The following is a 21,929-nucleotide window of genomic DNA, read 5'->3' as shown; positions in this document are numbered from 1 at the left end:
GTTCAATATTGAATAGTTTTTGTTTTTTTTTAGGGGATTGATGGTGGAAGTTCAAGGGGGTGGGTGGTAGCTTTGGTGCGTGTGGGGCGGGAATTGTTATTGCGTGTGCTTTTTTTATGTGAAGCGTTTTTTTTTGTGTGGGAATCTCTCGTTTGTGGTTTTGGGTTTTTGTTTTTGCGTTTAAAAAAAGCTCTGTGTGCTCTTTCCTCACGCACACACTCATGTAATACGCTTCTCTCTGTTCATTTTCATTATTTCTTCTTTATTTTTTGTTTCTGTGTCGATTGCGTTGTTGAATATTTCCACTTTGTTTATATAATTTTAATCAAAAAAAAAAAAAAAAAAATGAAGCACTAAAGAAAAAATATTCGTCTGAATGTGTGTGTGTGCTATACGTAAAAAGCTTCAACGTTTTCAGAAAAAGTAGGTTAGTGGGTCACCATATCTAACAACGAGGCAGCGCTGCTGCGACGTCAGCGCCGCTGTCGACGTTTTTTTGACAGCCGCCAGACGAAGCAAATTTTGTTTTATATATTTTCAAGCTTCTTCTTCGTATTTTCCTCTTTTTTCGTTTCTGATTTGGCTTATTTTCGATTTTTGTTTTTGCGCCCCGTCTTGCCTTTCTATCATCTTTATTTTGCTTGGCCAAAAACGTGTCTCTGTTCTTTTTCCAAACACCATTAGAAATAGTTTTGGCATTTTAATCACCGCAATTTGGTTGCTGGTGGTTGGGATTTTGGGAATTTTAAGTAAATATTGATTTGTTTACTATTTGAATTGGCAAGATGAAACGGATTTTTTCGTTCTAAATCCGAAAATGTTACAGAAAATGGTTATAGCATTGTGTAATTTTATGCTTATCCTGCCTTTGATTTCGTTGATGTGGTAAAATATTCATAAAAACTGTAAACAAGGATTTATCATAAAACTAAGAAATAACATTTTAAATTGTATTGCCTAAACACTGAAAACAATGAATTTTGACCACTAACTGAAGCTAAAGATTAGCAATTTCTTTTTGGTATATTCTGATTTAATAATAAAATTTAAAATAAAATATAAATTACCTCATTAAAATTAAACTACAATACTAAATTAATTACATTCTCGTCCAATTGTCGAATAAGGATTAATAATTTAGTAATTGTTTCACTTTCTGTTAATATTTTTAATGAACTATTGAAATACAATTTATTTTTGTAATTTTGAAATTAAAGTAGCGACCATTATTTATAATGAATCGTGAATAATGCTCATTATATAGTATGCATATTAGCATTTTTGCGATTCATAAATCTGTTTTCGGCTTGCTCAGCATTGGAATCTCAACGATTTTGGTGTGCCAAAAACCCAAAAACCGCAGAGAAAAAGCAACAAAGTTTATGAAAACCGCAGCAATAAAAAAAGCGAAGCAAAGACACACACTTCAACACACGCCGCGCTATTCAAATGTGAATTAAAAACGTAAAACTGTTGGTTTGTTTAATTATTGTTGTTAAAGGCTCAAGGTGGCTGCAGTCTAAATTCAACAACAATAATAAGAGAAAAAACACAACTCATGTCTGCCTAATTGGGCAGATTTTCCTTTTTGCCGCTGTCAAACAATTAACATTAAACATATACAAAAATAATGTACATGCCATTTAAAAACATTATTAATAAATACAAAAAATTTGTTAATATATGCGTACAATGTACAACGGAGACAAAACCAAAATCAAATGTTTGATTCAAAGATAAAAGGCGACGCCTCTACATAGACCATCATGTTTAGTTTTTTTGTAACAAGTTTTTTATTTATTGATTTTTGTGATCGAATAAGCGGGTAGACTAAAGAGACCATAAATAACTATGTAACCAATTTATTTGCATAAAAGTAAAAACTTCAAAAAATTTCAAAACTTATTTAAAGGTAAAAATTTTTGTAAATATTAAATTGCGTCTTTAACTTAAAACTACTTAACTTAATTAGTGCACAAGACTACAAAGTTTCTGCCACAAAAATGCATGGTAAATGGTATTTTTTCAATTAGTCGAGTTTCTTTTGGGTGACCCAAATTGCAAACTAGAAACGAGTCCTGTCCCACAGCGCCCCCTCAGCAGCCACACCCCCACTTTTAACCCCCTTTCGGATGCACCCCCAACCGCCTTTTCCGTTTCAGGCAAATGCAACTCATTTGTTTCTACGCATCGGGCGGAGGCTTGAAGGATTCGGACTCAAAAGCCACCCACAAAAAAAGCGTCTACACACCCTCGCTTTGGGGCCACAGTCCCCCGCCGCAAACACCACCCCCCCTTAAAAACGCGCATTGCATTTTAAGCAGAAAAAACACCCGACGCCAAGCAGCCCCCTCGCCGAAAACCCCCTTTTTGCTGCTTGCAATTGTTTTTGTGGCCTCGTGACCCAGTTTCGAGCTTCGTCAACTGCAACGACAGCAGAGAGGCAGGGGCGTCGGCCAAAGGGGGACGAGCGACGTTTTAAATGAATTGCAGTCTCTGTGCTCGGCGTGTGTTTCTTTTTCTGTTATTGTATATTTTTCCTTTTTGCACAAACAAGACGAAGAAGAAGAACCAAATCGGTACCATAAAATCGAGCAAATCAACAACAGACGACGCGAATAAAAATTCAATATTGACAACGATTTTTTCAGGCTTATAGCAATTGATATTCCAGGCGGGGATTAGTCAGCCATTAGCACGTGGTCATCAGGCCACAAAATACACGAACAATATAAGTGGAACGGAAAGAGGAGTCATCCTGAAAAGGGAAAGTAAATTTCAGTATGAAAGTGAAAAGGATTTGAGGAACTCTCTAATTTGAAAGAATACTTTTTTAAAATATCGTAGTATTTGGCAATTTATTAGGGATTTTGGTTTTTAGTTATAGGATTTTAATTTATAATTTTATTACTGAATTATTTATTATTAAATAGGATTTATAAGATTTTAAAAAGAAATTACGCATACGACCAGTGGGTCGCTTTCCTTTATTAGAACAAAAAGATATTTTCGAATATAAATTATGAAATGTATTAAAAAAGTACTACTTAACTTTGTTTTCAAATTTATTACCTCAACCGAATGATCTCATTATTATTCAAATCATAATAAACTATAAAAATTAAAAAATCTCGTAAAAAATTTCCATTGTAGCCTAATTAATACCTATAAGGCCCCGCAAAAATTCTTTTCATATTAACCCACCAAAGTGATTGATTAAAATAAATAAATAACTCAGTAAAGCATGGCAATCAAAAACTACATTGAGCCACACCTGTTCCACCGCACTTTTCGATTTGTGATGATATTCCACATGACAGACAAGATAGACAGACGAAGCGGAGCAGCAGACAGCGACGCCGCCGTCGACGTCAGCGATCTACAAAAAAAAAAAGGAAAAATACACAGCTGACCTCATTACAAATGTGCTATAACATATTTAATACCAGATAATAAAATTAACAAAGCAAAATAAAAAAAATAAAAATTAAATATAAAAAAATGTTAATTTGGATGCGTTAATTATTTAAATTTGCCAATAGGGAGAAAAAAAGAATATGACTAAGAGGGACGAGAATGGTAAACGGGTGGTATGCGTAATTTATTGCGCATTGAAAAAGTGCACTTTGACTAAATGTGTATTACGAGTTTTGTAAAGTGCACTGCAAGAAAATATAATATTTACAAGAACATTAAAAATTTGTTTGATTGTGCTGGTTTTTTTATAATTATAAATAAAAAATTTGTATTATAAAATACTATTGGAAAATTTTAAAAAAAGTGAAAATGGTCATATTTTTGATCCCTCGCTCCTTTCTTCACTTTCATGGATAGAACTAAATTTTCAATTTAATTTCAAAACTATACGCAATTTTATTTTTTTTTTTAGATATAAATATCTCAAGTTACAAGTACGATCTGCGTTGATCTTCAATATATTTGAGTAAATCCAAATTTTATTTCGAGTGCATTTTTGTAGAGTGTATAAACACTTTTATATATAGAAATACACAATTATACAAATCTACATTAAGCTGACCTCCTCCTCAAGCGGCTGGCGTCGACGGCGGCGTTGGCAGCGGCAGAGGCAGCGGCGAATTGCGGTCGAAACCGTCCCTGGGCGAATCTATCTGAATCTATGTGTGTGTGTGTGTGCTTTGTATCTGTGCGAGATTGTTTGTGTGTGTGCGGCATATGAAAAGTGTGTCAAGGTTTTTTGAATAATATTTTGTGCAGCGTTAACGCGACGTCAGCAGAGAAAACTTTGCTGTTGTTTTTGGCTTTTTTCCCTTTATTGTTGCTGCTCTCGATTGTTGTTGCTATTGTTGCTGGCATTTTGTTGTAATCGCCGTTGTTGCCATGTTTGCTCTTTTCATTGTGCCTCCCCCCTTTCCCAACCCACCACCCACCGACCACCCACCCCCCTTTGTGTTTGCTCATTTCACACTGTCATCGTTTCTCCTTCTCGCGATTTATTTTTACTTAATTGTGCTTTGTGGGCTGTATAAGTATTACTTGTGCTATTATTTATTGCTTACTTTTTAATGGTGACTTCTTTATATTCAATTTTATTGAGATTCGCGCCTTTAATTGGGTTTATTCGTCAATCAAGCTCATTTCTTTCTCTCTTTTTCATTCGGGGAGCGTCCGATAAGAAAAGCAAAATGAAAACGATTGTAATGGAGTAATCGGAATGTGGGTGGTGCGATTTATTTTCCGTGGGCTTTTCACTTTCCGTGGGGTAGGTTAAATCCGGCGAAAAGTTGCTGGAGTTGACATAACCCACATAGGAGTGTTGCCAAACCTATTTCTCCACCTCGACCAATTAGCGTTCTTTTTTTTTTTGGGGTTTTGGGGGAAAGCGAAGGAAACCAAAATACAACCGCAAACAGATGTTTGCCTAAGTCGGTTATTTATGGCTATACCACCTAGCAACTGACTGAAGTCCACGTAAAAATTTTTAGTACCTCCTTTGTTGATTGATTTTTATGGCTGGAATAATTCGGAAAAGGTTTAATGTTCAAAAAGAGTGATTTTAGAATTTTAATATTGTAAAATAAAAAATTTAAAACTATAAAATAAACATGATTTTAAGGAAAAACGTTTTCTTTATTAGCATTGAAAAGTTTCCATACTGATATTAAATTATTTTAAAACAGTAATATTATTGTTTTTTCATTTTTTTTAATACTATTTTTCTTAGGGCTTAGAGAAGCCACAGTCATACATATGTTTACGAGGCCCACTGTACCAAACCCACATTCACGCACATGCTTACGTATAGGCCCGATTTCCGCTCTTTTAAGATCCCAACACACGCCCCACAAAATTTCCCATTGACCCATTAACATGGAAACCAGAAACAGAAAGCGAAACAGAAGCACACAAGAAACAGACCCACACATTTATCCATACATATGTATGTATAATAAAAATAGAGTTTGGAACCTATCCTAAGGCATTTGTTGTTATTTTATGTTTCAACAACAACAACCTACACCAACATGGCAACAGTTTTCCATTACAGCGAACAGAGGGTTAACGAGAGAAAGGGAGAGCATACAAGTTTCCCCACAGGCATACAGTCCTCTCTCTCCCTCCAAAGGGAGGAGGTGGGGAAGGGGGAGAGATGTAGGCCTGAAACGAAAACGAAATCGAAATTAATCTCTCTAACATAGACCTGAATCTGTACAACAAAAAAGTAGGTCAACTGCGGCAGCGACGTCGCCGCACACAAACACAGACACGCACACTAAAACACATACAGCAACACACTTTCACTTATTACATTATTCAGGCCCCAAAAGCTGAGAGAGCGGTGGGGCCAAAGAGCGAAAGAGAGCGCCCGCTTGTGGGCGAAACTTGTTCGTGCTGCCGCCGTCGACGTCGACTGCTCTGCCTCTGCCTCAGTCGATTATTTCATATTGAAAGCAAAAGTGATCTGTGAGAGAGAGAGAGCGTGTCAGAGAGAGCCTCTCTCAGCCCCACTTAACCCCCCAACGCCCCTCTTCATTGCCGGCTTGTCAATTAAGCAGTGGGGGAAAAATGTTACAAGGTTTCGTTTCAGGTTAAGACGAGTTTTTTGTTTCTCTTTTTTCAGTTTTTTTTTTCTTATATCTTTTTTTTAACTTTTGTATGAACAAATTTTGTATTTTCTAAATTTAGCTCTTCTGTGTGTGTATTGGTGTTTTTGTTTTGCTTGCGATGACGACAATGCAAAGAAAAAAAGAAGAAGATGGCATAAGAAAGTTGGGTGGAAAGGGGGAGGAAGTGGGGTTGAGAGCAGAGACGTTGCTTTTTCGACTCGTTTTTCTTTTTTCCCCCTTAGTGCGTCGTCGAAATAAAATAAGTGACCTGCCTCATTTGAAATTTGTTTGCGGGCGGCTGGCAGCGTTTTTCCTTTTTTTTTTTTTTTGGATATGTACGTCTTGCGATGCAATTGAAAAGGTTGGAGGTTGCGCTTGCGATGGGGTTAAAAAGGGGTGGGGGCGTACTGGGTAACGATCGTTGATAGAAAAATGTCTGGGAATGTGCGTCCAATTGGGGTTCTCATGTAGAAAACTAAAAAAATGTCATATTGATTTTAAATATATGTATAACCAAAACAAACCATCTCGCTACAAACACACATTTAAGCAAAATTAAGTATTTTAAATTACATTCTGGAAAACTTTTCTTAATTTAAAGAAGTGTCCGTTTTATTTTTAAATTTATGTTATTTTAATTCAGAACGAGAAAAGGTAACCTAAAGAAGGAAAAGTTATTGAAAGTAAAAGTTTAACTAAAAATTTAAGAAATATTTTAGTACATCCTAATAAATAATTGTAAATTTTTTTTTTTGAAATTTTGGTCATAAGATATGAAGAAGAAAAAAGTGAAACTTATAAAGTTGAGTTAATCAGATTTCTCGTTACTTTCAATAAAAATATATGCCAATTACATAGAAATAATATTGTTACAAACTGAATCGGTCGAAAACTACTCTTTTGCCACATCATTCGCCCAATAATGGTTAGTACAGTACTGCCCAACAGTCAAGCAGCACTGACCATTCTTTTGGCCAACGAAATGAGAAAAATAATAAATGTTTCCAGCAAATCAGCTTACAATACTCAAGCATTGTACCTTAGCGTCGCCGGAAAAAAATTAAAACATTTGGCAATCGTCACATAAATTAAATTGCTCAACCGCCCCCTAATCCCACCATTTGTTCAGAAATTGTTCAGAATTAAGCCAACGAAAATTAACTGTAGATTGCGTAAAGACAAAAGCCGTACAGCAACCGAAAAACAAATAAACAAAACCTTTGACGGCGCACAAAATGACCAGCAAACCCCAATGCGAATCGGATTCCAAATCTGATTCAGTGACCAAAATAAAAACAACAAGAAAAGCGGCAAATAAATAAAATGCAGTTGAATCAACAATTGAAGACAATTTTGGTGACTTTTCGTATGCGGTGCACGTTCCAAGTAAATTTTATACGTTTAATGTTTTATTATGAAATTAAACGAAGGCAACCAAGCCGTCAGTCGGTCAATCCCTCAGTCATTCCGTCAGTCAATCGTAAGTCAGTGTCCAGTCATCGCAAAAAAAAATACAACAAAAGACCAAAAAAAAAAAAAAAACCCAAAATAACAAAACAGAATACAGTTGAAACCGACAGTTAAAACAGTTGAAAAATTTGCTGTGCTTTTTTCTACCACACGACATTAACATTTGTGCCACCAGCGCAGGCGACAAATCGTCGTCGATGGGGAGCTTCGGGGGGCAAGCAGGCTTAATGTTTTGTTTTCTTATGTTTTGGCAGTCAAGCGCGAGCTTGCGCACATTTTTTGGCCAGTTTAATGTGCTGCAAAAACATCTTACAAAAATGTCAATTTTGATTTGGAAATGTCAAGCTAAAATTACAGAAATCAACAAAAGTTTAAAAGTAAAATTATCCGACCATTCAATATTTTCTTTAAAAACAATAAACACATTTTGAATTCAATTTTTTTTAAAGCACAATTTATCTAAAACTGTGTTGCTCTCATTTTTAAATTTCTTAAATTTAAAAAAACATTATTGTAATTTAAATTTTAGAATTTGTAAATTAAAAATGTGATATTCTGAATTTTAACTCGGATGCAACTCTTGTATTTATTTATTTTTTTATTTCTTCCTTACCAATTAAAAAAAATACTTCAGTCACCCTTTAAGCCACCCTTTCATTTAAATCCGACCAACTGACATTGACATTTTAGCCACCTGTGTCTACTGTACAGTGAGGCATTTTGTGCAGTCACTGTCGCAGGGGCTAAGACTGAAACTCCGTCAGCCAGCGATTGACAAACAACTGTCGAAAAAGTCATTGCGCATGCGCACAAGTCAAAAAGGCAAACGTTAACGCAAACGAAACAAAACGAGAACCACCGCCAACGGACCCCAAAGAGTTAACAGATCTTTTTTAGTGCATACATACAGACGGCACCCGAACAGGCATACATATAGACGGACATATTTGGGCAACGGTTACACGGAGCCATTTAAATGGAGTAGCGAAGTGGAAGCTGAGGTGATTGCTGCTGATGCAGAAGTAGGTCTCCTCTCGCATTCGTATCTCTCGTTCGCTATCAGCCAAAAACTCAAACTGAAACCCAAACCTGTTTGGCGCTGGCATGAATCAAACAAAACCGAGAGTGAGAGTGAAACCGTGTTACAGCGGCGGATGAAGTAATAGTATGTCTTTGTAAAAGTCATACTAAACTAGTTTTTTACCTTAAAATTAAAATAGGATAAATGAAACATTAAAGCGTGAACATTTAGATTACAACTGAATAATTTGTTATACCTTAAAAGTTTTAAGAATAAAAGAAAATATATTATTTAGTATCAAAAAACCAGTAATTAACGTTTATTTAAAATGTATACTTCTAAATTATTTAGTTATGCAGAGCTAAAAATTTAAAGTTTTAAATTTTAATTTGTAAATTTATCCAGTATTCACGTTTTTGGGAACCCTTATTAGACATCAAAGTACAAAACTCCAGTTCGTAATAAAGCATTGCCTATTTTTCGGGGAAGGACTGCACCTAAAAAAGACAACTAATATCTGTTTTGTGAATAAAAGTAATATTTCTCCGATCTATTAAATTGCACAATAAAATTAGTTTTAATCGGTTATTTTAGAATATTTAAAATATAATTTAAGACTACTGCTATTTTTTCCACCTCAACTGTGTTTAAGTGTGTGCCTTTGGGCTACGTGTATGTGTGCATTTTGTCATTACCTGCTGTCCATATGATCAGAGATCCCAAGTCTTGTTGGCTACGGTCACGAACATTTTTCTTTTTTTTTTTTTTGGGGAAGGAAATGAAAAGTTGCCTTAGTCTTCGTTTTTGGTTTCTGTACTTTTTTCTTGGGTAAACTTTTGAGTGCGTTTGGGTATTTCGTAAGATCACTATACACACATATAGCATATAGCATATCGGTGTGGTATTTGTGGAGCACAGAAGAAGAAGAAGGAGAAGACAGAGCCGAGTCTCAGTCTCAAAGTTGCGTCTTCTTTCATCTTTGGTAATTGAGCGTTGAAATGTTGTAATCCCCCCAACCTACATGAAGGTGGCAAACGTGTTTAAGTTTTTTTTTTACGCAAACAGAAAAGTAGGGAGAGACAGAGACACGTTTTCTCGTGCACCGTTGAAAGTTCCCTCTTAACTGCATTTTATGCACTTTTCTTCTCCTCGATTTTTCTTTGGGTTTTCCCCCTGTGTTTATCGTTGTTCATCCTTATTTGATTTTTTATATCTACGGCATTTTTTTGTGATTCATGAATGTTGCATTTTAATGGGTGATGGGCCCTTTTTTCGTTTCTTCGTCTTTAGTTCCGTTTTTGGTTAGTTAAGGAATCGGACTTGGACTTGGGTTCGGGCCTCGGACTCTGGGGAGTGAAAGTTTATTTTGCCGACCACGTTTTATTATAGAGTAGGTAGGTATTATATGCATATATTTCATGCTCCTTTCGGCGAAATCTTATGCAATCGCTGGGGTTTCTGCTTTTTAATGGTCTCTCCATCGGAGGGCTTGCGTCCTTATTTGGGTTCGTGGAGTTGTTAAAATTTTGCCTTTCTTAATGAGTGATTTAGTCGAAGTTTTTCGGGGTACGTTAATTAGCCGTAAAATATTACGTATACGCAACGCTAATTGTTTTTTGAGAAGGTGAAGCGAGGAAGATTTGTAAAAGAGATAACAAAATAATCAGATTTAGAGTGAAATAAAACACAAAAACCTTTTAAAATGACCTGCAAAATATTATTTTTTTTTATGTAATTGTAAGTCAATAAATTAAAAAGGCACACTCAGCATAACAAATATATAATAAAACAAATAAAAATTTTAAAAATGGAACTAACTATAACCATTAAATATTAAAACAAAATGAAATAAAATTAGAAAGAATTATTTGTATTTTAAAATGTAATTGCCAAACGTTAATAATAAAATATGCATATAAAACAAAATTAAACAACTGAACGAAACAAAACAAAAAAATTCAAAGAACCAGAAAATAATGACAAATAAGCTTGACAAAAATTCCCCATAGCAACTTAATAACTGTATTTTAAATCCGAATACCCGAAAAAAAACCCAAAAGACACAATAACTTTATATTAAACCAGCTAAAAGCTAAAAAGCAATACTTATTAAATAAAAGCATGAATAGGCGAAACAATAACAAAAACATAGAAATAGGAAACGAAAACGCGCCACATGAAAACCGTGTCATGAACAAATGCAACAAAACCAGCAAAAACAACAATGAGAAACCCACAAACTAATTGAGACCAAAAGACAGACACAAAACGGAAAGAAAAAAGAAGAAACTAAACCAAGCAGCTGCAGTGGCAACAAAACCCAAAAAATGCAAAGCAAAAAAAGCGTATAAAAAACTGCTGAAGAAGAGACCCAAAAAAATTCCCAGTTTATTTGAGTGAGTAAGAAATTACAAAATAGCCACTTGAAAAGTTAAGGCTTAAAGGCTTTCATAATGCCGTTCATTTGGGTATACCCACAGCAGAGGTAAAAATTTAAACGACAAGCTTTTATAACAAATTTTAGTCTAAACTCTGTCTGTTTCTCTAAAAATTTAATTTATTTTACATTTTAGTGTGTTTTTTTTTTTTTTAAATAAATAAACTGTTAAAGAAATATATATATTTTTAAATTTAATTTTGTATTTTTTTTTTTAAATTTGAATATTATTGAACAATATTAAAGTTCCTTCAAAAGTAATAATGTTTTTTTTTACTTTAAATAAAAGTAAAATAAAACAAATAGTAGAATTGATTGATTTTGTAGATACTTTTATGTTTCTGAAATAGTACAAAATATCTTTAACGAATCTATTTAGAGTAAAATTTAATTTAGGGTCTTCTCTACTAGTTTTTTCGTATGACTGTGCGTCCGAAAGAATGACGCGTTGTTGTTGCACTCTACAGCGGTGTACAGTGGCTCAAAGCTACGCCAAAAAGTTTCACTTTCGCTTTCAGTTTGGGTTTGCATTTGGGTTTAAGTTTGAGTTTCAACAGCAAAAACAAAGCCCCAAAAAAAAGGGGGCCACTAAGTCAAGCCAAGCAGCGCTGCTCGCTCTCTATTTGGCAAGAGAGCAAAAGAGTGGCGGAGAGCGCAGCTTCGTTGAAAGTGAAACGAGCGTAAACCGAACGACCCACCGAGCGTATACGTAATAACCGAAATGGCCGACTGAGAGCGAGAGTGACGACGCTGGCCGGGGCGGAGACGCCGACTGCGGCAGAGGCAGCGACAGCGACGCCTGCCGAACAGCGTATTGCGGTATCCTCGCCGTTTACTTGGGTTTAGTCAATCGAGATACGTGGTTGATGTTGGTCGTGTTTTTCGCATAGCTATCCACAGAATATTATAAATACACATATATATTCAACAACACACACATGTGACAAAGCGTTACACCTAACGAAATATTGTTAACAACAAATGTGCGCGTGTGAGTGACCCAAATATCGATCAAAATAAACAAAAAGCCATTGCGAAATAGATAAAAAGGCAATCGAATTGCATGCACCAAATACAAATACAAATACAAGTAAATTGAAGTCAAATCAAATTGCACCTCACCCACACCAGCAGAACAGCCCAAGGATTATGTTCTCTTGCTGCGTTGCGTGAGTGTGTGTGCCTGTGTTCAGTGCATGTGTGCGTGTATGCAATGCAATTTGTTTAAACAACAAAATCCGATTCCCACATATAGTGCAATAAATTCGTGACCCACTTTCAATCAAAATACAAAAGTGAAAATATACTAAGAAAGCCAAAAAAGTGTTTATACATCTCGTTTCAATTTAACGCACACAATCAAGCTATATACATATTCTAAAATATATATATATAAAAAGTCCTACCTCTATCCAGGCAAACCAACCAAAAGTTTATAAACGAATCATCCTTTTTGCTGTCTACTCTACATATAAATATACATAAACATACATATATCTATCTCACTCACCTCGTCAAAGTACCTGCAAGAAAGTAATAATCTAAGCAAAAATATAAATAAATAATGAAGCAACAAAAAGAACTTCTTATAAAGAAATAATAACAATTACAAAAAAAAACCATAAAAATCACACGGGGATTTTGTTAAACCATTTTCTTGTAAAGAAAATAAATAAAACCCCTTCTTCTAAAGAACCAAACAATTCCAAAACATTTTTAAAATACCTTTCTTTTAAAGAAAGTAAAATCTAAAAAATTGTAAAGCAAATAAAACAACATTAAATTACTGTGTTAGAAGTAAATTAATTATGACAAGATATTATGATACATTTTAAATATCACTGTTAACATCAAGCAAACGCAGAACCCCGAACATTCTGTTTAACAATTGGCCTTAACAATGTTGCAAATAAAAAATCTGCAAAAATTGAGTGCAAAAACCAGACCACCGTATGTTAACCGCAACCTATTTTACTACCAAATTTAAACCGACTCACCAACGACTCAAGTGCTGGTAGTTAATTAAAAACAAAAGCGAAAAACAATTCAAACTTCCGTCCAGGAAATAAAATCGAAATCTAAAAAAAAAAACTCTTCGGCCTTTGAAGGGAAAGAGAAAGAACCGCAAACGCAACCGTTCTCGCCTTGAATTCATCCCAAATAAACTTACATGAAATGTTATTAGAAATGGATCAGCAACAGGCGACCGTACAGTTTATATCGTCGCTGAATATATCGCCGTTCAGCATGCAGCTGGAGCAGCAGCAGCAGCCCTCCAGTCCCGCCTTGGCCGCCGGTGGCAACAACAGCAACAATGCCAGCGGTAGCAACAACAACAGCGGCGGCGGCACCAGCGGCAGCAACAACACCAGCAGCAGCAGCAACAACAACAATAATAACGACAATGATGCACATGCTCTAACCAAATTCGAGCATGAGTACAATGCCTATACGCTGCAATTGGCTGGGGGCGGTGGTGGGAGTGGCGGTGGCAACCAGCAACACCACAGCAGCCACCACCAGCAACAGCAGCAGCAGCAGCAACAACAGCAGCAACATCAGCAGCAGCAGCAACAAGAACACTACCAGCAGCAACAACAGAATATTGCCAACAATGCCAATCAATTCAACTCCTCGTCCTACTCGTATATATACAATTTCGATTCACAGTATATATTTCCGACAGGCTATCAGGACACCACCTCCTCGCACTCGCAGCAAAGCGGAGGAGGCGGTGGGGGCGGCGGTGGCAACCTGCTCAATGGCAGCTCCGGCGGCAGTTCCGCCGGCGGTGGCTACATGCTCCTCCCCCAGGCGGCCAGTTCCAGTGGCAATAATAACAACCAGAATGCCGGCCACATGTCCTCCGGTTCCGTGGGCAACGGCAGCGGCGGCGGTGGCAACAATGGCGGATCGGGCGGCGGATCCGGTCCGGGAAATCCCATGGGCGGCACGAGCGCCACGCCGGGACACGGCGGCGAGGTGATCGACTTCAAGCACCTGTTCGAGGAGCTCTGCCCCGTGTGCGGCGACAAGGTGAGCGGCTACCACTACGGCCTGCTCACCTGCGAGTCCTGCAAGGGATTCTTCAAGCGCACCGTGCAGAACAAGAAGGTCTACACCTGCGTGGCGGAGCGCTCGTGCCACATCGACAAGACGCAGCGCAAGCGGTGTCCCTACTGCCGCTTCCAGAAGTGCCTCGAGGTTGGCATGAAGCTAGAGGGTGAGTCCAGAATTCTTTACTAATATATTTGAAAATATCATTTATCTTTGATGGTTGCCTATAAGGGTTTTTCTTTTGAAAGATCGGTTAGACAATAGTTTCTAGGCTACAAGATGGATAGTCTTCGAGTTCTTTTAAACAAAGTCAGGCTTCAATAGCAAATAGGACATCTTTTAAGGCAGCAACACACCCTAATATTGAAACATTGAAAACATTAAAAACAATTCCTATAATTGATTAATGATATTTGTCTGTCTACCTTTGGCGATCTAAATCGAATTGAATGTTTCTTGACAAAATTAATCTTAAATATTAACAATTATGTATTTTCTGTTTGTTTGCTTTCATTTCTTCTTTAAAGTTTATTTATTTGTAAATTTTCGTTTAACTTGTGAAATTAAAACAAATATAAAAATATTCATAATCATCATCATCATAATCATATTAATCATATCTTTATTTAAAAGATATTAACTATCAAATAATACATTAAACACAATAAAGCAAGATAAACATTTTATGTTAACAATTTTTATACGAGTTAAAAACAATCGCACCTGTTCATAAGATTCACTTGATGTATCATAACTTCATATCTTCTAGATTGTTTTAGACACCGTAAGATTCAACTCATACTATAGTCACGTATTTTCCCCTGACCCTCGACAACAATTGTTTACAACATTGCGTATGAGTGATGTCCCTGAGGAAGCAATAAAAATGTCGTTTTAAAATGTATTCAGCATTGAGAATTTCTTAAAAACAATACTCAAATAATTAGTAGCCCATTAATTGTTGCATCACAATATCAGGATGGCAGTTGATTTAGATTGCAAACCGATATTGACGTCTTGTATTCGACAAATGTAAATAGGTGAGACAAAAGAAGTAAAAATCAAAATTGATATTGTTGAAGAAAGTTAAATGCATATTGGATTAAATGTGCCGAAAATGTATTTTAGATACGGTTTGCTAAAGAACTAGACGTAGAACTTAAATGGAAGTTCCGATTTTAAACTTGCTCTTGAACAAGAAATCAATGCAATGCGTGCTTATACAATGCATTTTTATTGTATTTATTTAAATCTTTTTTCATTGTGGTTACTACAAATATTGCTTACATTACCAAATTTTGTATTAAATCTAGTTTTTTTTTAAATTGATTAACATTAAATATCTGATGAGTATGGATTTTTCTTAAATACTCAATTACTTTTACAATCCATTTATGTACTTTTAATTTCATTGCAGAAAAATAGAATTTCAAGCTCTCTCTCATAATTTCTATCGTTCTCAATTCCTTCAATCTTTTTACTGTTTTTCCTCTGACTTTGCCCACTCCTCTTCCGGTACAAAATGACATTTGTAAAGACGAAAAGCGAAATTCCGACTATTGGCAGCCTCAACCATGACCCCTTTTCCATATAATTCGTCCGTTTGTATGGGAATGCATATATTATAAAATGCCTCGTCTCTTGCTTGCAGTTTTTGGCTTTCGGTTGTGCCGCTTCTGCAGTCGAAATGAAATTAAATCGATATTTCTTATTATTTATAAATGCGCAGGAACAAAACCTACAAATGAGGCAACTTGCATTGAAATTCTTTCGGGAATTGTTTCTGCTGGAAATACGAAACTTTAAATGTTTCTGTCTCAAAGGAATTTCCACAATCTACAGAGAATTCACTTATTTAAGAACTGCTGCCGCTCGGCATTAGTAATTCAGCAAAGATTATGCAAAAGTGCATTATTGATAGCCTCTACGGGACTGTGCTCCCATTTCAGGCACATAAACAACGGCGTTAAAAATGTATTAATAAATATACATTTCTGTGGTCATATCCCAGACCTATCCCAATTATTTATTTCGCCGCCTGGCTCGTTATTTTTGTTATTATTGTTGAGTAGGTCGGTCAGTCTGCGGTTCATTTTTTCGTTGTTGTTCTTGGCTCTGTCACGTCTTAATGACGCCAGCTTTTGTCATTGTTGTCACTGCGTCAACATTTTGCCTTTTTTTATTACACAAAAGTACTGTCTCTCTTTTACCTCGTTCTCATTTACCTTTGGCTTTTTTGTGTATGTTTTCTTTTTAGCTCTGAGCTTGGAGAACGTATTCTCTGTATATCCAATGTGCATGGTATAATTTGTAACTATATGATGCATATCTGAAATCTTTAACAAAAAAATTTTGAAAAACGTGTAAAAAGAAATTCATTTATTTTATTTAATTAATATATTTTATTGCGACTTTACAACCCTAATATTTATTAAAATTTTTCTCAATATCGTTTTTATAGTTTGTTTTATTTTCTTATTGAAAATACCATACCAATGTGCATTTCTTCTATTTTTTTAAATCAGTAATAAACGTATTTTATGTACATTCAGTCAACATTTTAAACACTTTACAGAATGAATTTTTGGTAACTTAAGATATTTTCATTTTTAGCCTGACCTTTGGGATTAAGTACAGGCGCGGGTTGTATTAATTTTAACTTTGCGAACAGTTCTTCTGCTCTTTCATATTTATTTCATTATACCCTTGCAGAGGGTATTATGATTTCAGTCAGAAGTTTGCAACGCAGTGAAGGAGACGTTTCCGACCCCATAAAGTATATATATTCTTGATCAGCATCACAAGACGAGTCGATCTAGCCATGTCCGTCTGTCCGTCTGTCCGTCCGTCTGTCCGTCTGTCCATCTGTCCGTCTGTCCGTCTGTCCGTCTGTCTGTTTCTACGCAAACTAGTCTCTCAGTTTTTGAGTTATCGGGACAAAACTTTCGCAAAAGTCTTCTTTCTATTGCAGGTAGTATATATGTCGGAGCCGACCGGATCGGACAACTATATCTTATAGCTCCCATAGGAACAATCGGAAAAAAAAAACTTTAAAAAATTCTAGCTTCGGTGTTTTTGGGGATGTTATTTTTTAAATATTTCTGAATTTCGAATTATTATTTAAAAAATCGGACTACTATATCATATAGCTGCCATAGAAACGATCAGAAAATTAATGGAAAAGTAATAGGAAATAAGTTCTAGCTTCTTTGGTTTTTATTGTATTATCTTCTACTCTAGGATATGACTCTTTTTAAATATTTCCGAATTTCAATTTTAATTTAATCAAAATCGGACGACTATATCATAAAGCTGCCATAGGAACGATCGGAAAATTAATGAGAAATATTAGAAAATTGAACATTTTTGCGATTTGTTAATTAATAGGAATGATCTGCAAGGGTATATAAGCTTCGGCTGGCCGAAGCTAGCTTCCTTTCTTGTTGAAATTTAATCTCACTCCCTCTTTTATTTTTACTTCACCTTTTTACTTGCATAATTACTTTTCATCTCGCTAAAATTTTTACCTCATTTTCCTACACTTCTTTTTTGCATTTATATTTTTTTTTTTGCGTAAGCCAAGTGGGGTTTAAGGAAAAAAAATATTACAACCACACAAGTTGAGAGGGCGCTCCACTAACAAGCATGTGCAGTGAATATAGTACACAGACATGTACCGCCATATGTACTGGAATATAGGCAGCTATATATAAGACCCACATATATGGCACCAAGTGGATATATATTCAGAGTCAGTGCAGCATGCACCGGTCCCAAAAGAATTCCACGCCCTCACCCACAAAACAAGGCTCCGCTTGCGTCGCTGCCGCGAGAAAAGTGAGAGAGGAGAGCGGAAGGGGGAGGGCTGAAAGCAAAAACAAAGCTCAAAACCAAAACACAAAAAGCGGCAAACTGAAAAAGAGAGACTTGAGCTCTCTCACGTAGTTACAGTGGTTGCTTTTAAGAGTGAATACTGTGACATGTGACTATTAATTGTAAATAATTAAAACTATTATTAAATTGACGAAGAGATAACTAAATAAATAAACATGAAGAAAGCCAAAATTATTTAAATAATAATGATGTGATTTTAGAAATTGTCTATACATAAGACAACATTACCACAATTTAATTAAAACATATAAAATCAAGAACTTTGTTAATAAATACAAATAACTATATACGCATCTTTAAAGTAAGTACTTATTGAATGCGTACTACTGTAGTATATGATTGCTCTCTTTACAAAAATTGTTTGAATTTTGTAATAGTTTTTGGTTTTTCTTTTCCTGACTGACTGCTTTTGTGGACTGGATTCAAACTAGCGCAAGCAATTTTTGGTTTGCGTTTCTGTTTTTGTTTGTTACTTATCATTTGAAACGCTCACTTGCCATGCCACATGTTTTGTTGTTTGTGGGGCAGCGTCAAACAAACTCTGGAAATTATTATGCAAAGTGTGAAAAGTGTGAAAATTGTGATTGCCGGACGCCGAAATTGCTTTTGGGTGGAGTTTTCAGCCCTAAGATAAATGGTTAATGTTCATAAATGCTAAGATATGCAATTTAATGTTTTTTCGTTTATTTTTTAAACTTTTATTATTTTTATTCTTAACTAAATTTTTTAATCACTCCCTAAAGCAAAAATATTGAACTATTTTTTTAAATTGTTAACTTCAAATTTAAATATAACGATTTTTTTTTTATATCTACAATCCAATTTTTTTGTTTTAAATTAGTGAAAATATATTTTATTTTTTTGATTTGATTTGATTTTTTCGCAAGAAATATATTTGTTGATAGTATCAACATTATCAACTTGATAAAATAAAATCATCTTAATAAATGCCTTAATTTTTAACACTTAACTTAACTTTCTCTAAACAAAAATTTCAACAAAATTTGCATATTGCATCCGAAAATGTGGGATTGTCTTACTTCCGCCTTTTTCCTCTTCTTTTCCTTTTTGGTGGAAACACATGACCAACAAATATTGTCCATCAAATTTACAAGAAGTCCAACAAAATTCGTTTTTTATTTTTTATATTTTGCTGTCTTGTGGCGCTGTCTCACACACAACTACATTCACTCAAGCGGCTCTCCTCTCACCTACACAGGCAAACACTTGAGTCAGCGGGGGCAGCGCAGTCGGCAGCGACGCCAGCATTGGCAGAGGCCGCAAAAACAACGTGTGTGCAATATACTCACTCGTACGTATATCAATGTATCGCCATCTCAGTTCCGCCTTCGTGTACTTGGCCCATAGTGCCATCTCTTGCGCTCATGACCTAGATTCCAATGTGTGTTTGTGTGCGTGCACGTGATATGGCAAAATGTTTGTCTCTCTCGGTGTTTTTTATTCTGAGTGTGCGTGTGTAATCAATGCAACATGTAGTGCGCGCGGTTGTGTGTGTGAGTGAATTTTATTTTTAATACTCACTGAATTATTACGAACATTTTCGCTTTGTTGTCGTCGTTTCTCGCCGTTTGCCTCTTTTCGTTCCGTTCCGTCTCGTTCCGTCCTTCCGTTCGCCTCTGTTGAAATCTCTTTCGTCAGCGCCGCCTCCCCTCCCCCTCCGCCCACCGATTCCCCAGATACCGCCGACTATATCTCCCAGTCAGGCTTTGGCTTTGGTCTGTATAATTGCCGCAATTTTTAGCCTCTTTTGGATTTTGTGACTCGAGTTTTTTTCTTACTTCAGGGGGCTATAAAAACCAGCGAGACTTTCGGCTTAGCTGGATATTATGACTCACATGGCTCGAATGCCATATGTTTTTGCCACAGAGGTAGGGACAATAGGGATTTCTCCACCTTTGTTCACTTTAATTGAGAGTTTTTCTTCAGTTTGTTGTAAAAAATCACTTCAGGTAACACAAAATGTTTGTGATTATCTTACATATTATTTCGAATAATGAATTGAAAAACATATTGAATAATTAGGGATGTATAATAAATAAAGTACATTAATACTATCAATTGCTTTTATCTTGTTTATATTAACCGTTTATCAAATATTAAGGACCACTACGCGTATACTTTATATTACGTATACGCCTAGTTTTCTGATAACTGAAGCTCGTTGTACCTTTTACGAGTTTTGGAATAACGTTTTTGCAATCAAACTAGTTAGGATTTTTGGTTTCGTACACCAGTAGAGATATCTATAGCTTGAACTATGAACAATGTACATATCTTCAATGGCAATTGGATCGAGTTTTTTAAAATCGGCCCTATTCATTACTCATTATTTTTATTAAATGTGTACAATTGCTTTTCATTTAACTCAATATCGTTGCTGTATAGAAAGCATACATTTTTACATTTCAATATAAAAACTGTTTTTCTTGTCGTCTTTATTAATCCCACACTGCGTATACTCGATATCAGTACAAATTGGCCTATAAATCAACTGTTTTTAAAATCACAACTAACTGTGAAGTTAGCCATTAAACTAAATGAAACTAGCTGGCTACATCCGCTGACCATAGTAAGCGGAAAACTAAATTAAAAAGTTAGTCATTCGCACCAGTGACCCAAAATAGTTTTAGCTATGGCGATTAGCCTTAAAAGTAAATGCTTAAAACCAAAACGCCTACAAAAAGGGCAAGTTACAGGCCATATATTGATTTCCCGACTGGCAGGGTGAGAAAATGTCCAAAAATTCGAGGAAAGGGAAAAAGAGGAAGGGCCACAGGCTGGTAATAACTTTCAACAAACATTTTTGTCGTATACAAATTGTACCACTTAACCCCACACGAAAAGACAGCTAACAAAAAAGTTAAAAACTAAATAAAAGCCGAAATTGAAAGTGAAAAAATGTCGCTAGGAAATTATGTAAGAGCCAGCTAAAATGAAAGAAAGTACATGGATCAACAAATTAGCAGGGAAAAAGGCGAAGAGAATAATTTAACGAACTCCATAAATTCCCCATCGATTGACGGTATTTTTCTTGTCTTTATTTTACCTTGCCCAACATAAATAGACTTACACAAAGCCGGAAAAAGGAAAAGGCCATAAAAAAGCGGCTGTAAGTCGCCCACAAATACAAACAACTTTCCCAACACCCAAGAGAGTGCGAGTGAGAGTGTGTGAGAGACAGTGAGTTTTTCTTTTTGGGAGAGTTGGCAGGCAACAACAATGGCCGTGTTGTCCCAGTTTTCACACACACTGTCCTTGACCTACTCCACTCGACAGCAACAACAAAGTTGTCTAATGCGGAAAGCCTCTCAGTCTTTGACTCTTTCTCGCTCTCTTTCTGTGTGTATTTTTAGTGTGTTTGTGTGCGAGGAGAGAAATGTCGTAATAGAAAGCTCTTTCGCGTTGCCAAGCCAAAAACATAATCAAAAGAGAGAGCGCGGCAACTGCGGCATTTGAGAGCGAGATGTTGTCCTCTCCTCGAGCACGCACACAAACCCATTCAAATGCATATGTATGTTGATTATTTGTAAACAATACGCTTGACCTAAATTACTGTTACTTGTTCGCCGCACTAAAACTGCATATATCAAAATGCTCTCTCTGTATGTGAGTGTGGGTGTGTGTCGACTTGTGTTTTAATTTTTTTGCGCTTGCCTTTGGATTTGAAATGCATATTTTATGGTAGCCACCTGCCGCCCATTGCCACCACCTCGCGCTTTTTTCCTCCTTGTTGTTGTTGTTATTTGGGTGTGTGAAAACAACCCCCGACAATTGCATCTTGTAATCAACATGGCGCTAGCTGCAATCGCAATCTGTTTTTGGCTTAAGCCGCCACCCTCGCAATTCTCACTTACACGCAGAGAAATATCTATAAACTTATTATTTGGCTTTTATTAATAACGTGATCTTAATAATTACTTTTGTAATGTCTAAGAATTTAAAA

At 35.8% G+C, this 21,929-nt stretch overlaps 1 protein-coding gene across 2 annotated transcripts in view; it reads left to right on the top strand.

Annotated features, from left to right (window-relative positions):
• The window catches only part of ftz-f1 (ftz transcription factor 1), a 47,176-nt gene that overhangs the window by 17,621 nt on the left and 7,626 nt on the right, over window positions 1–21,929 (top strand). Inside the window, exon 3 of one of the 2 annotated variants that reach the window (XM_017140039.3) lies at window positions 13,701–14,237. In XM_017140039.3, the coding sequence (XP_016995528.2) occupies window positions 13,701–14,237 (537 nt within the window). Of the gene's footprint in view, window positions 1–12,667; window positions 14,238–21,929 lie in introns of those variants that run through there. The other variant, XM_017140040.3, reaches the window with a different exon arrangement.

This window comes from Drosophila takahashii, chromosome 3L (genome assembly GCF_030179915.1).
Source record: "Drosophila takahashii strain IR98-3 E-12201 chromosome 3L, DtakHiC1v2, whole genome shotgun sequence".
NCBI lineage: Eukaryota > Metazoa > Arthropoda > Insecta > Diptera > Drosophilidae > Drosophila > Drosophila takahashii.
Note: the sequence above shows the minus strand (reverse complement) of the source record. Positions and strands in the feature narration are given on the sequence as shown.